Below are 12,573 nucleotides of genomic sequence, written 5' to 3'. Positions count from 1 at the left end.
TGATAATTGTAATCATTGTAAATAGATTAAGAAAACAATGTTTAATGTATCCGATTTAGTTCAATGAAATAAAATTTGAGTTTTGGTTTTGAATTGGTCTCATATTTTATTTCTTCAATACCATTGTTATTATGAGTTGTGGGTTTGTGGATTTCAGAATGTGGTCATTTTTTGTGTCTCCTAAGTTGCAGGGTTGTTTGTAAGATGTTCGTGTTTGAGTGGTCTTTCTGGGTAACATGGGTGACGAATGTCAAAACCAGTTTATTTGAAGGACAATTTGAGTGGGGGTGATGTGATGTGAGGCCAAGGAGTGTGGGGTGACCCCTCATCAGTTGGAGGAGCAAGGTATGCAAGGGATGAGTGAGGGTGTTGAAAAAAGGGTCTGCTAATCGTTTACACCATCCTTGTAAACGATTACCCGAGAGGAAATTGGATTTTGTACAGAAAGTCCAATACAGGTACTCAGTCAGGTGAACAGGGGTCACCATTAAAAAAAAGGTGACTTTTATGCAATTCTGCACCTGTCTGAGGCTGGTCTAGGTGTTTCAGTGCTGGGATAGGGTGGTTGGTGATGTGATGTGAGGCCAAGGAGTGTGGGGTGACCCCTCATCAGTTAGAGGAGCAAGGTGTGCAAGGGATGAGTGAGGGTGTTGAAAAAAGGGTCTGGTAATCGTTTACAGCATCCCTGTAAACGATTACCCGAGAGAAAATTGGAATTTGTACAGAAAGTCCAACACAGGTACTCAGTCAGGTGAACAGGGGTCACCATTGGAAAAAGAAGTGACTTTTAGGCACTTTTGCACTTGTCTTAGGCTATTCCATGTGTTCCAATGGTGGGAGAGGGAGGTTAGTGATGTGATTATGTCCCAATGATGGAGGAAAGTGATGTTTTGGCACCCCATGATGGAGGAAAGAAACAATATTTATGAGATGAGCAACTTGGGTGAGATAACATGCTGTCAACTTTGACCTTTGTTGGCTATTTTACTGATAACGTTTCACACCGACTTCCAAATGATGTGATTCCTTTTTTATTAGAAACTAGACTCAAAAATCTTTCCAATGACTACTAATTTGTAATTTTTAGACATCTGAGTTGGTACAGTTTATTCTTTCAAGTTAGCGTTTCATATATTTTTGCCAACTCTGACCTTTGCTTGTTCTTTTGCTCATAACTTTCTCCACCGAACTCCAAATGAGTTGATTCTTGTTTTGTTGGAATCTATACTCAAATACCTTTCAAATTATGCCTTAGAAATCAAGTTTACACCTTCTTTGACACTGTAATCGATTACAAGGACACTGTAAACGATTACCCGAGAGAAAATTGGATTTTGTACAGAAAGTCCAACAGAGGTAGTCAGTCAGGTTAACATGGGTGAGCATTGTCAAAAAAAGTGAGTTTTAAGCACTTTTGAACTTTTCTTAGGCTGGTCCTGGTGTTTCAGTGGTGGGAAGTGATGAATGAATATTCTTGTACCGTTCGGTCATTAACATTCGTTTTTGTGTTTGGTTTAGTTTTCAATATCATTTTCCATTGCCTGTTATCTTCATACCGTTCGGTCACCTAATACCGTTCGTCCTGTTCATTAACTGTTTAAGCTGCTTTTACCGTTCGGCTTTATTGTGCTCATTTTTGATTTACTGCCTTAACCGGTCGGCCTTGTTATAAGAACCGTGCAGTTAGGACGCTCGGTATTTAGCGTTCGCTCAAATCCATTATCGGAGACCGCTCGGTCTCAATGTTATTACAGCTCGGTTTTTACTTCTGTGCAATTTATACTTCAACCTTTCGTTCTGTGCTTTGGACCGTTCGGTCTTTTGTCAATTGTTTTTAACTTTCAACTTTTAATTAATTTAATTTTCCTTGCAAAACAATCCAAAAAAAACCCCCCCTTTTTTTCGTGTGTCATCTATGACTGAACCGCAATACTTCCTAGTCTATACTGCATTAATTCAAATCATCAATAACTCGTTAAATGGATTTAGAATCTTAAACAAAAGATGAACATTGGGGCACTTATTGCTGCACCAAATTCAATAAACTGGCCGTAAAAGGTTATCATATGACGCTACAAAAGCGTACATTAACATAATTACAATTTGCTTCTTAGGAGGACCACGAAAGTCACTATTGACTCGGTGTTCAAGAATCCATATAACAATTCCAATCACAAAAAATGAGACAGTCGTAGCACACCACATATCTGCTGTAAATGGTTGATAGGACGAGCATCCCCTCTGGGCGACAAGCGTCTGGACGAGCGTCCTCGGCCAGCTCGGCCAGCGTTCTCCGCTAGCTGGGCGAGCGATCTCCGCTCTCTGGACGAGCGTCCACTTGCTGAACGAGCGTCCACTTGCTGGACGAGCCTCCTCTGCGCGCTTGACGAGCGTCCGCTGCGCGCTGGATGAGCGTCCCCTCTAGGCGACAAGCGTCTGTGCGAGCGTTCTCCGCTAGCTGGGCGAGCGATCTCCGCTCTCTGGACGAGCGTCCACTTGCTGGACGAGCGTCCTCTGCGCAGCCTCCTCTGCGCGCTGGACGAGCGTCCCCTCTGGGCGACAAGCGTCTGGGCGAGCGTTCTCTGCTAGTTGGGCGAGCGATCTCCGCTCTCTGGACGAGCGTCCACTTTCTGGACGACCGTCCTCTGCGCGCTGGACGAGCCTTCTCTGAGCGCTAGCCGAGCGTCCTCTGCGCTGCGCGCTGGACGAGCGTCCTGGCTTGCTGTTGGATGGGCGTTCTCTTCTCGATGCTGACAGCCAAATGATGCGCTCCAAGTCTTTGACAGTATCCAATCGTTATTCTACTTCGAAATAAACAAACAAAAGCATCAAAAAACATTTAAACAGTCAAAATTATACTTATATCAACAATTATATACTTTTCATGAGAATTAACACTAAAACTTACTCAAAAGCACAACAATTTAAGCAACAAAAACAAGTAAAATTTACACCTATCACTCCTCTCAGCCAAAGGTGTTAATTATACAACTAATCACCCTGCATGTTTTTATGCCACCAAAGATCTATAAATTGACGTACACATATCACATCTCTTGATATAGTTTCCAACAAAAAATATCACAAATCAAAATTAAATTTTAACAAACAACTAAACACACATCCAAATCCACATCTATGTTTGGCACCACTTACTGTAAACAAAGGCTAAAAGATTTCAGGATAAAAATTGACAAACCACACGAAAAGATGATAAAGGAATGTGTTGTACACATAATCATTTTGCAATGATCCACCTGAAAGAAAAGTAGAACAATGTTAAGTAAATACTAATCAAATAAAAATCAGTAACAAAGACTTTGGAGGCCAATTTACCTACCCTCAGTGCTAGAATTTATGGCGTCCGATGAAGATTGACTAACTGTATTATTTTCATCTGTAGCAGACTGACTGGAAAGAATGCACTTTTGTTTCTCCAACAATTGGAATAAAATGTGAATTAGTGTGCTACAGTTCTACACTTTTAATGATTCCATGTGATAACCCATGTGTCATGTCCATAGTATCAATCACCACACATTTAATTCATCCAATAAATACTATTAACAAACCACCTCCATCATACATAAACAACATTCCACCGTCATCGAACAAGTCATATTTTTACAGCTTACAAACAACATATCATACATAACCAAAATCATCCACAAACAACATCATGCACGTATTCAACATTCATTCCACTGAAATAAAAAAAAAAACTAACCTTGAGTGAACACGAGGTGTGGCGGTTGGAACAGAGACGATTGCCTACGGTGTGGGTGGGACTGACAACCCGGAAAACCCCTCTTTTTCGTCCACCGTATAGTCGCCACTCCGGCGGCACTCCGGCGGTGAATGCAAAGGTCCGGCATAGGGAGGGAAGCAGGTGGGACGAAGCGAGACTCAGAATGCGCACCTAGTTCGCTGGGCCGGAGGGAAGACGACGCCGTCTTCGGTTCGTTCGCCAACGTCGGAGCTGCGGCGACCGTGAATCGGAACCGGCTGGAGGAGTTGAGGACCTCCGACAGCCTTCAACGTTGTCCGGCGGCACTCCGGCAAGCAATCCGTCGGACCTCTCTCTCTCTAACTCCCTTTCTCCAACTCTCTCGGGCTCTCTCTAGGTTAGACTCTCTCTCTCTCAACCTTCACTTCTCTCTAAAATTGTTCAAAAATGAAATTCAAATTTCAAACGCCAAACAAAAACCCCTGACCACTCCCTTTCCAAGTCATATTTCATTTTCATTTTAATTTTTGAAACGCACACCCCAAACTGCCCGTGCCCGTCCTCGCCACGTCAGCGTTGAAGCAGGTTTCATCAGAAATTCTCAGATTGCAGCAGCTTTTTCCAACCAAAACGTGGGCCGCTCAAACGCTGACACGTGTGCTGTGTCCAAATGTTGTCAAATTTGGTTGTTTGAGTATCATTTTCCTTTATAAAAACTTAAAGGGAGTTACTCCCTCCACCACCACATATTGTGCGCTGCATCTCCTCGTTCTTTTTCTGCCCTTGTCGTGAATATAAACGGATGTTAACTTCCGATTCAAGGCCAAACGGATGTGCACATACGCTTGAACCCTGGTCTGGGTGGTCTGGGCGCTGATGGATATTAAGAGACCTGAAACTGGCGGCGGGATCCTTAGGAATGGCCTTTGCCAACATCACATGTTATTCGGTCGGTGCTATCGAGTCCTTCGACGCAAACTGCTGTGTAATGTTTCTGCTACTCTGCTCCATTCCAATATCGTTCCTCTTGCTCAACATCTCAAACATCCTTCTACCTTTGCACCAGGATCCTAACATCACCCGCATGGCACACACCTACCTCATCTTTTCCCTCCCTGACCTCCCCACCCACTCCTTTCTCCATCCAATCCGCATTTACCTTCACGCGCAGGGCGTCACCCACCCGGTCACCTTAGCGTCCCTGGCTGGAACCCTCCTCCACTTCCCCTTCAACTACCTTCTCGTCATGCGACTCTGTCGCGGCCTCGCCGGCGTCGCGGCAGCTTCCGCTGCCTCCAGCCTCTCCATCCTCCTCTTCCTCGCCACGCACATGTGCCTCACAGGCCTCCGCTGCGCCGCGTCGACCCGAGACTGTCTCTCCGGGTTGAAGCCGCTGCTCCGGCTCGCCGCGCCGAGCTGTGTCTCCGTTTGCCTGGAGTGGTGGTGGTACGAGATCATGATAGTTTTGTGTGGGCTTTTGGCACTTCAACTGTTGCTTCCATGGGTATACTCATTCAAATAACTTCCTTTATTTACATTTTTCCCTCTTCGTTGTGTTTTGCAGTTTTCACTCGTTCGGAACAAACGCATTTGGAGAGAGAGTGAAAATAAGAGTTGGGGAGTGAGAGGGGGGCTACTGTGAGAGTTAAGGTGAAAAGAATAGTTTTGTAATTAAAAAAAATTGGAAAGGTGAAGGAAACAATTGGAGTGGTGGAGGAAGTCGCTCTCAAACTAAAATTATAAGTTTTAAATTTTTGAGAGAGAAAATTTAAAGAATTTTCTTACATAGAAATCAGAACGAAATTACGCCCATTAATGCATTTTGGATAATGTTTTATTAAAGAAAAAAATTAACCGGCATTTGAAGTAGTTAAAGTAGTACGATTCAAAATTAAAGACAAAAAAACAAAAAAACAAAAAAACAAGAAAACTAAAATGTTAGTATATACTAACATATACTAAGGCACGTATCCCAAACTAACAAGCTATCAGTTGAATGGGCGACGTTGTAAAGAAAAGAACAAAAGGAGAAAATTCCCAAGTGAATTCGATATTACATGTCCCCTCATTGAATTCTTGTTTTCATTTTCCACGAATTTTTAGGAGGAAGATAGCATTATTTATTACATCATGCGAATCTGAGTTAGATTTAGAAAAACATTTCAAATTAGAAGTCGACCATGAATGTTCTTAGCCGTATTTTCTTTAGCATTGAAAAAGAAAACAGTAAATAAGCTAATGAAGAAACAGACCCAAAAGTCCCTTCACGATATATACTATAGCATTTTCTTTCTCAATTTCTAACCTTCCAAATGTATCACTGTATTTATTTTTAACCCTTTCAAATTTCAATTGGTTAAACAAAACGACAAAACCTCAAACTTATTCATCAGAGTTTATGCTAATCAAATCAAACCAGACAATCACTGTCAATAACCGCCCTTTTGCATCTACAACCATTGCTCGATGAATATAATCATTACAGTATGAGGGCCCAAACTTGGTGGATTATATACCACATGGTGGAGGATTGTTAACTTTAGAGTTCAGACCACATTGACAGTTGGAAGAAGTTGAGCCATCCAACCAAGTCATGAACTCCCCAAATAAGATTTAAACAGGCATAATATATAACATAGTAACATGTCATTTAAAAAACTAAAAGAAAAATCAAAGCGATAGAAGTTTCTATTACAATTTTGAATTTTCAAAGTAGGTTAAAAATTCTATCAAAATGTGTCAACATGCATTTTACAATCTGACCATACTGCTTTGCCTTACATATATATAACCAGGGCAAATCGTCTACAATAGGCAAGAGTTGCAACATAAAGGCAGTCTCTAAAAAATCATACGCGTCTTCCAAACATTAAAAAACATCAACAATCCTATACATTCTACGCCCCCTCTGCTAGAGTCCTCTTTGAGGTACTGATGTATAGAACTGCATCAAATAAAATAAATTTTCCAATTATTTACTCAGTCAAATATCTATTGTGTATAATAAACAAAATCTCAATTTTCCATAAATATGTGTGTATATGTTTATAACACTGCATTTCAAATATTAGTACCATTATTTCCTCGAATGAAAGCGTCACCATACTTGTTCTTCAGTTGTCCATTGACATATTCCTCTGTCTGCTCCATTGCAATATTCATATAACCATCTAGACAAGCAAGTATACCTGCGAGAATTAGCCAAAAAGAGTGAGCCTACTTCACGCATACACAGAAGCATAACATAACAGATACAAACTATACAGTGGGGATGAGACCAATAGGCAATTCACAATGTAAATCCATTAGCAATCAATTCTTTTCAAGTACTCTCAGAAACGTATCATAAAGTCATAAACTATGATCTTCAATCGTGAGTGAAAAACGTGTCTATATGAAAAGAAGTACCCAGCGTTTGATATATATAAAAAAATAAGTACATTCTATTCTTATTACTCCACGTATCCAACAATTTTGGGCAGGGGCCAAACATAGGTTGCCCAGAAGCCTAAATCAATATCTGAGATCAAAATATAACAATAATTACCATTAGACTAAATAAAGAAATTTCCTTCTCATCCAATCAACCAAATCATCAGGTTTTCTCTCAACAAAGCAGAAAAAGTTATGACAAGAAAATATGGACCACGCATTAACATATCAATAAATCATATCCAACCAAGATATACCCATTAATTCACCAATATTCTAAAGAATCATCAGACAACGGACTTGCACAAGCACACAAACCCATACATACCCAATATAAAAACATGACAGAAAATAAACCAAAACATGTCGGCACTGACAGTCTCTAACTTTTATCAACATTTGGCAAACAATCTTGACCTGCGTATCTAGGGTAGGGAAGACGAAAAAAAGTAGTAAATGAAGAGAGAAACCTCGGTAATCAACACCAGAATTGAGCTTGACGACAACCGGCCTTCCACGAATGGATTTGAGGAAATCAGCAGGGGTTTTTGTGGTTCCGGATCCTCCTTTCTCTGTTCCACTCATTTTATCTTAAGTACAAAAACCTGCCAAGGAAAATAGAATAACTTCAATCAATTCCACACCCAGGCACCGGATAAGGCAATCAAGCTGCCTCCTCACTGAAACATTTTCACAAACACCTTACGGGGAGTTAACAAAATAAAACAAAAAATATGGAGTGAACTGGTAAGTCTCTCCCGAAATTCCAATCGACCCTCTCTAATTCGGTCTCGAATTAAAGCTCAGGAATTTGACCTCAACCAGGTTCATGAAAAGGCTACGTAATCGAGACTCACAAAAATAATACAATATACAAGAAAAGTAAAGAAAAGAAACAGAAAGAAAGAACAGTGTTGTGACAGTGAGAGTGAAAATTTGAAGAATGGTTTAGAAGGGCGTACCTGAGATGAGTGAATTGTCTTCAGACGGCGATCCACTCTCTCTTCTCTTCCTCAGATGCTTCTGAAAACAGAGATATGGCAAAATAAGAAGACACAAGTAACGTGAGAAAGCCCAAAAACAAAACCCTAGGGTTTCAAAATCAACCAATCTAGTTATGTAACGCTCCTCCCAAACAGTGCGTAAAAGGAACTAAAAATAAATAAACTTATATTAGTTAAAAATGTATTTTTTTTAATCATATTTGAACCAGATAGAATAGAAGCTACAGATCAACCACTTTTCATTTTTTTAAAATTAGACAAAGCATATTTTATCTTGCAAATCAAGCTTAAATTATATGTTTCAATTCAACTCTGTCTTTATCATTTTATTTTAATAAGCAAGCTTAATTTAATTAAATTTTAATACAGAATGTGGATATACATTTCTTTTTTAGTATTTTAAAATTAAGCAAGTCTAGTCTATCTTCGGTTAAATATCATCTAATTATTAATACAAAATACTAACATGTTATTTTGCTTATTAAATTACAATAATAATTATTACTAATTCTACTTTATCAGTACCGATTCAACTACAATTTAATATTAAAAAAAGACTTTTTTTAGAGTCTAAAATCTGAAATTTATATGTTTTTTTAAGAAATTAAAAATTATTTGTAAAGAAATGAAACGAGAATTAAAAATTAAAAAACACATACATGCTTTCAAATTTTGCAACTTTAATTTAAGAATGGTGATATAAAGAGCTTTACTATTGATCTGATACAACATAAATGAAACGTAAAACCAATTTAATTAAGGAATTGATATATTTTTAACCTAATATTTCAGAATAATGAATTTATAAAAAAAAATCTTATCTCTATTCAATATATATTTATTTATTAAAAAGATTATAAGTTCAAATTTAAATTTGACTTGAGGATAAAATCAATGAGTTGCAAGTGCCGTCTACAATATCCAAATCCGAAAGGAAATCGGTCAACATGTTCTTGTAATTTGTAAAGACATACATTGACATTGTTCGTAATGAATTATTTTTCTTATGCTAATTTCTTTGAACAATTTTTACTTGTAATATTCTTATAGCATTCCCACCTTTCGTTAATTATGATAGTGAAGACGGCAATTGATTCCAATCATGCATGCAGTTGAAAAACCATAACACGATACATTGTAATTAACAAACATCCATTTGTTGTGTGTATTTCTTAATTCTTATTTTGAACAAAGAAAAAGGCAAAAGTTGGAGAATCACTGCTTATTAATAAGGTTCATCACTGGGATGAATTGAAGGGACAAACTGGTAGTAGATAGTTATCACCTTCTAATTTCTGTGCAATGGGAGATCAAGCAAAAAGGTTTAACTTAAGTTTTTGTTTCTAAGTATGTTAGACTGACATCTGAGACTTTTGTTTAACTTAAGTTTTTGTATAATATTTTCAAAAAACTAATGAACAAGTGTAGGACAGAAAAAGAAAGAATATTAGAAGTAATCTGAGAAATTCTGAGAAAGTATCAATAGACTTTCTAAGTTCTAACCAGATAGTAATTATACTTTCTGAACTATCTTTCAGGTATGCTGTTGTGACAGGAGCAAACAAAGGGATTGGTTTTGGGGTGTGTAAGAAGTTGGCTTCAAGTGGGGTTGTGGTGGTGCTAACAGCTAGAGATGAGGAGAGGGGCTTGAAAGCAATTCAAACACTGAAAGAGTTTGGTCTCTCAGACCTTCTGGTTTTTCATCAGCTTGATGTGGATGATCCTGCTAGTGTTGCTACCTTAGCTCATTTCATCAAAACCAAATTTGGGAAACTTGATATCTTGGTATGAATCATAATTGCTTATTTTTCTCTTGTTAGTGTAAAATTATTTGATTCTCACACAAAGATACTGAGTTATACACCTGCAGTATTTATTCCCTGTTCACTTGAATGGATTTGTGGAAGAGTGATTGAATGAATTTGAGAGGATTTGAAGGTAAACTTTTTGTTGTTTATTTGAGTGGATTTTGGAAGTAAGTGAGAGTGGATTTAGAAATAAAGTTTGTGAGAATTAGTGTAGAATTTGATTAATATGACAGATTAAAAAAATTTACTTTCAAATCCACTCTCACTTCTTTTCAAAATCCACTCAAATAAACAACAAAAAATTTACTTTCAAATTCTCTCAAATTCATTCAATCACTCTTCCCCAAATCCATTCAAGTGAATAAGGGCTTAAAGTTCATAGTACAGTCAGAATAATGTATCATTTTCACCTTGTTATGTAAAATTTTCACTCTTTTGGCACTGATGCAGGTGAATAATGCAGCTGTTCCCGGGGGTAAATTATTAAATGGTGAAGCTTTACTTAGAATGGTTGGTTTGCTTCTTCTTCTTCTTTCTTCTTAATGAATACAATTCATTTTATTAATCTATCTACTTCTATTCTTCACCTAGCTATTATATGTTGTACTATAAAGTCAAGTATAATATATTTCTCAGTTAACTAGCTAGATTAAAACCACTCTCCTCAATATTCAAAATCAACGAGTTATGTGTTCCTTTCCTTGTTATAGAGCCATGTACAATGCAGGTATGTTCCATATATCAGGTATATGTGTATTGTAATGGAGAAGAAACTAATTATGAATGTCATATTTGTTGTAGAGAAATGGTGAAAAAGTTGATTGGAGTGAAATAGGGTATGGAACTTTTGAGTTAGTTGAACAATGTGTGCAAACAAACTTCTATGGTGTGGAAAGGGTAACAGAAGCTCTTATTCCTCTTCTACAGTTGTCTACTTCACCAAGAATTATCAATATTTCCTCAAGAGCAGGGCTCTTGAAGGTACATTTAGGCTCTGCAGCTTTTCTACATAAAATGATATTTATTGCAATAATCTTATATTATTATTTTGTACTGTGATTGTTTCAGAACATACCTAATGAGTGGGCTACAACAGTGTTCAGTGACATTGAAAACCTTACAAGAGAAAAAATAGATAGGGTACTGAAAGAGTTTCAGAAAGATTTCAAAGAGGGATCATTGGAAATCAAGGGTTGGCCAGCTTTTGCTCCTGCTTATACAATGTCAAAAGCAGCTTTGAATGCTTACACAAGAGTTATGGCCAAGAAAATTCCACATTTTCACATAAACTCTGTGTGCCCTGGCTTTGTCAAGACTGATATGAACAACAACACTGGACAATTAAGCATTGATGAAGGTTCTGAAACTCCTGTAATGTTGGCACTGTTGCCAAATAATCTTCCTTCTGGTTGCTTCTTTCATCAGGGTCAAGTAATACCCTTTTGATCATTGAATATCCATTTATATAGCAAAAAGCTCTGAATAAATAAGTACATAGTCATGAAAACATTGATTTAGTTCTATGCATAGTCTACATTAAGGCTACTTTCTACACCAAATTTATATAGGTTATGTTTCTGCAAACAAGTTTTGCAGCATGTTTGAGGGGGAAAAAATTACGTTTTCATTCTTCTACGTTTCTTATAGTTTTCTTCAATACACACCAGATAGGGAATTAATCAAGAACAACTTCTGCATAGAATTCCATTGTTAATTTATTACTAGAATTTTGACCCGTACAACACAAGACAAAGGTATTTTATTTTCTATAAAAACAATCGAGATCCGGTTATAATTTACAACCCACCAATGGAGAGATGACGGGCTGGCTCTCTAGTATATATTTTTTTTCCTGGCATCAAATCTAATGTCATCAGTTTTGCCCGCTGGTCCAGATGACGGTCGGGTTGGTTGGTTTGGTCTAGAACACTGTTGGGCTGGTCTGGTATGGCCTGACCCATGTCGAGCTACTATGGAAGACTATCAAACTACCAGAGTCATGATTGTCGATTGTTCTGCTCTGGATAGAATGATTGTCGAGCTGGTCTGGTCTGAATTATTGTTGGACTACTGATGTTATGGGTTTTTTCACCAAAGTAGGCAAAAATCCCATAAAATTTTGACCCAAAGTGAAGTCGTGGGTCAAGACGACTTCAAATAAAGAAGTCGTGCCTCCCAGCACGACTTCACACTGTTCATGTGAATAGTTTGAAGTCGTGCACCCCAAAAACGACTTCTGGGTATGATAATCGATTACCACAATGTTGTAATCGATTACCATACTGTTTTTAATAAAAAAATTAAAAAAAAATTGAAATCGTAGGGGGGTTCACGACTTCAATAGAAGAAGTCGTGCACCACCAACACAACTTTACTTTCTTTTAATTTTTAACTTTTATTAATTAAAATCATTAATAATTTCTAAAAAATATTTTTAAATATATTTAAAATAATTAAAATTATAACTAATTAATAATAAAAAATTTCAATATTATTAAATAAATAAATTTCATACTTTTAATTATTTTTATAATTAAATTAAATTTTTTATAAAAAAATTTCAATTAAATAATTTATAACTATAATTATTATAATTATCTAA

General features: G+C 37.3%; 3 protein-coding genes across 3 annotated transcripts; 2 read left to right on the top strand and 1 right to left on the bottom strand.

The window, feature by feature from the left end:
- The first annotated feature begins 4,497 nt into the window (after nt 1-4,497).
- On the top strand, nt 4,498-5,348 carry LOC108327764 (protein DETOXIFICATION 51). The gene is made up of 2 exons (XM_052873950.1): nt 4,498-4,712; nt 4,794-5,348. The coding sequence occupies exons 1-2, from the start codon at nt 4,647-4,649 to the stop codon at nt 5,247-5,249; spliced, it is 522 nt and encodes a 173-aa protein (XP_052729910.1). The 5' UTR covers nt 4,498-4,646; the 3' UTR covers nt 5,250-5,348.
- Nucleotides 5,349-6,392: 1,044 nt separating this feature from the next.
- Nucleotides 6,393-8,285, bottom strand: LOC108327765 (sm-like protein LSM6A). The gene is made up of 4 exons (XM_017561463.2): nt 8,122-8,285; nt 7,630-7,764; nt 6,802-6,915; nt 6,393-6,671 (listed from the first exon to the last, which is right to left on the bottom strand). The coding sequence occupies exons 2-4, from the start codon at nt 7,742-7,744 to the stop codon at nt 6,625-6,627; spliced, it is 276 nt and encodes a 91-aa protein (XP_017416952.1). The 5' UTR covers nt 7,745-7,764; nt 8,122-8,285; the 3' UTR covers nt 6,393-6,624.
- A 949-nt stretch (nt 8,286-9,234) lies between these two features.
- LOC108327222 ((+)-neomenthol dehydrogenase-like) lies at nt 9,235-11,417 on the top strand. Its single transcript, XM_017560950.1, has 5 exons — nt 9,235-9,249; nt 9,670-9,948; nt 10,422-10,481; nt 10,773-10,952; nt 11,040-11,417. Exons 1-5 carry the CDS (start codon nt 9,235-9,237, stop codon nt 11,415-11,417), a joined length of 912 nt encoding a protein of 303 aa, XP_017416439.1.
- Nucleotides 11,418-12,573: the final 1,156 nt, after the last annotated feature.

Source organism: Vigna angularis, chromosome 2 (assembly GCF_016808095.1).
Source record: "Vigna angularis cultivar LongXiaoDou No.4 chromosome 2, ASM1680809v1, whole genome shotgun sequence".
In the NCBI taxonomy this organism is placed as follows: domain Eukaryota; kingdom Viridiplantae; phylum Streptophyta; class Magnoliopsida; order Fabales; family Fabaceae; genus Vigna; species Vigna angularis.
This window is presented reverse-complemented; position numbering and strand designations above follow the sequence as displayed.

Coding starts and splice junctions, on each gene's coding strand:
- LOC108327765 (XM_017561463.2), bottom strand. CDS start 7,744: ATGAGTGGAACAGAGAAAGGAGGATCCGGAACCACAAAAACCCCTGCT. Junction 6,916..7,629: donor TTCTGGTGTTGATTACCGAG/GTTTCTCTCTTC, acceptor TAATTCTCGCAG/GTATACTTGCTTGTCTAGAT. Junction 6,672..6,801: donor TTTCATTCGAGGAAATAATG/GTACTAATATTT, acceptor TATTTGATGCAG/TTCTATACATCAGTACCTCA.
- LOC108327222 (XM_017560950.1), top strand. Junction 9,949..10,421: donor TTGGGAAACTTGATATCTTG/GTATGAATCATA, acceptor GCACTGATGCAG/GTGAATAATGCAGCTGTTCC. Junction 10,482..10,772: donor GTGAAGCTTTACTTAGAATG/GTTGGTTTGCTT, acceptor TATTTGTTGTAG/AGAAATGGTGAAAAAGTTGA.
- LOC108327764 (XM_052873950.1), top strand. CDS start 4,647: ATGGCCTTTGCCAACATCACATGTTATTCGGTCGGTGCTATCGAGTCC. Junction 4,713..4,793: donor CCTTCGACGCAAACTGCTGT/GTAATGTTTCTG, acceptor CCTTTGCACCAG/GATCCTAACATCACCCGCAT.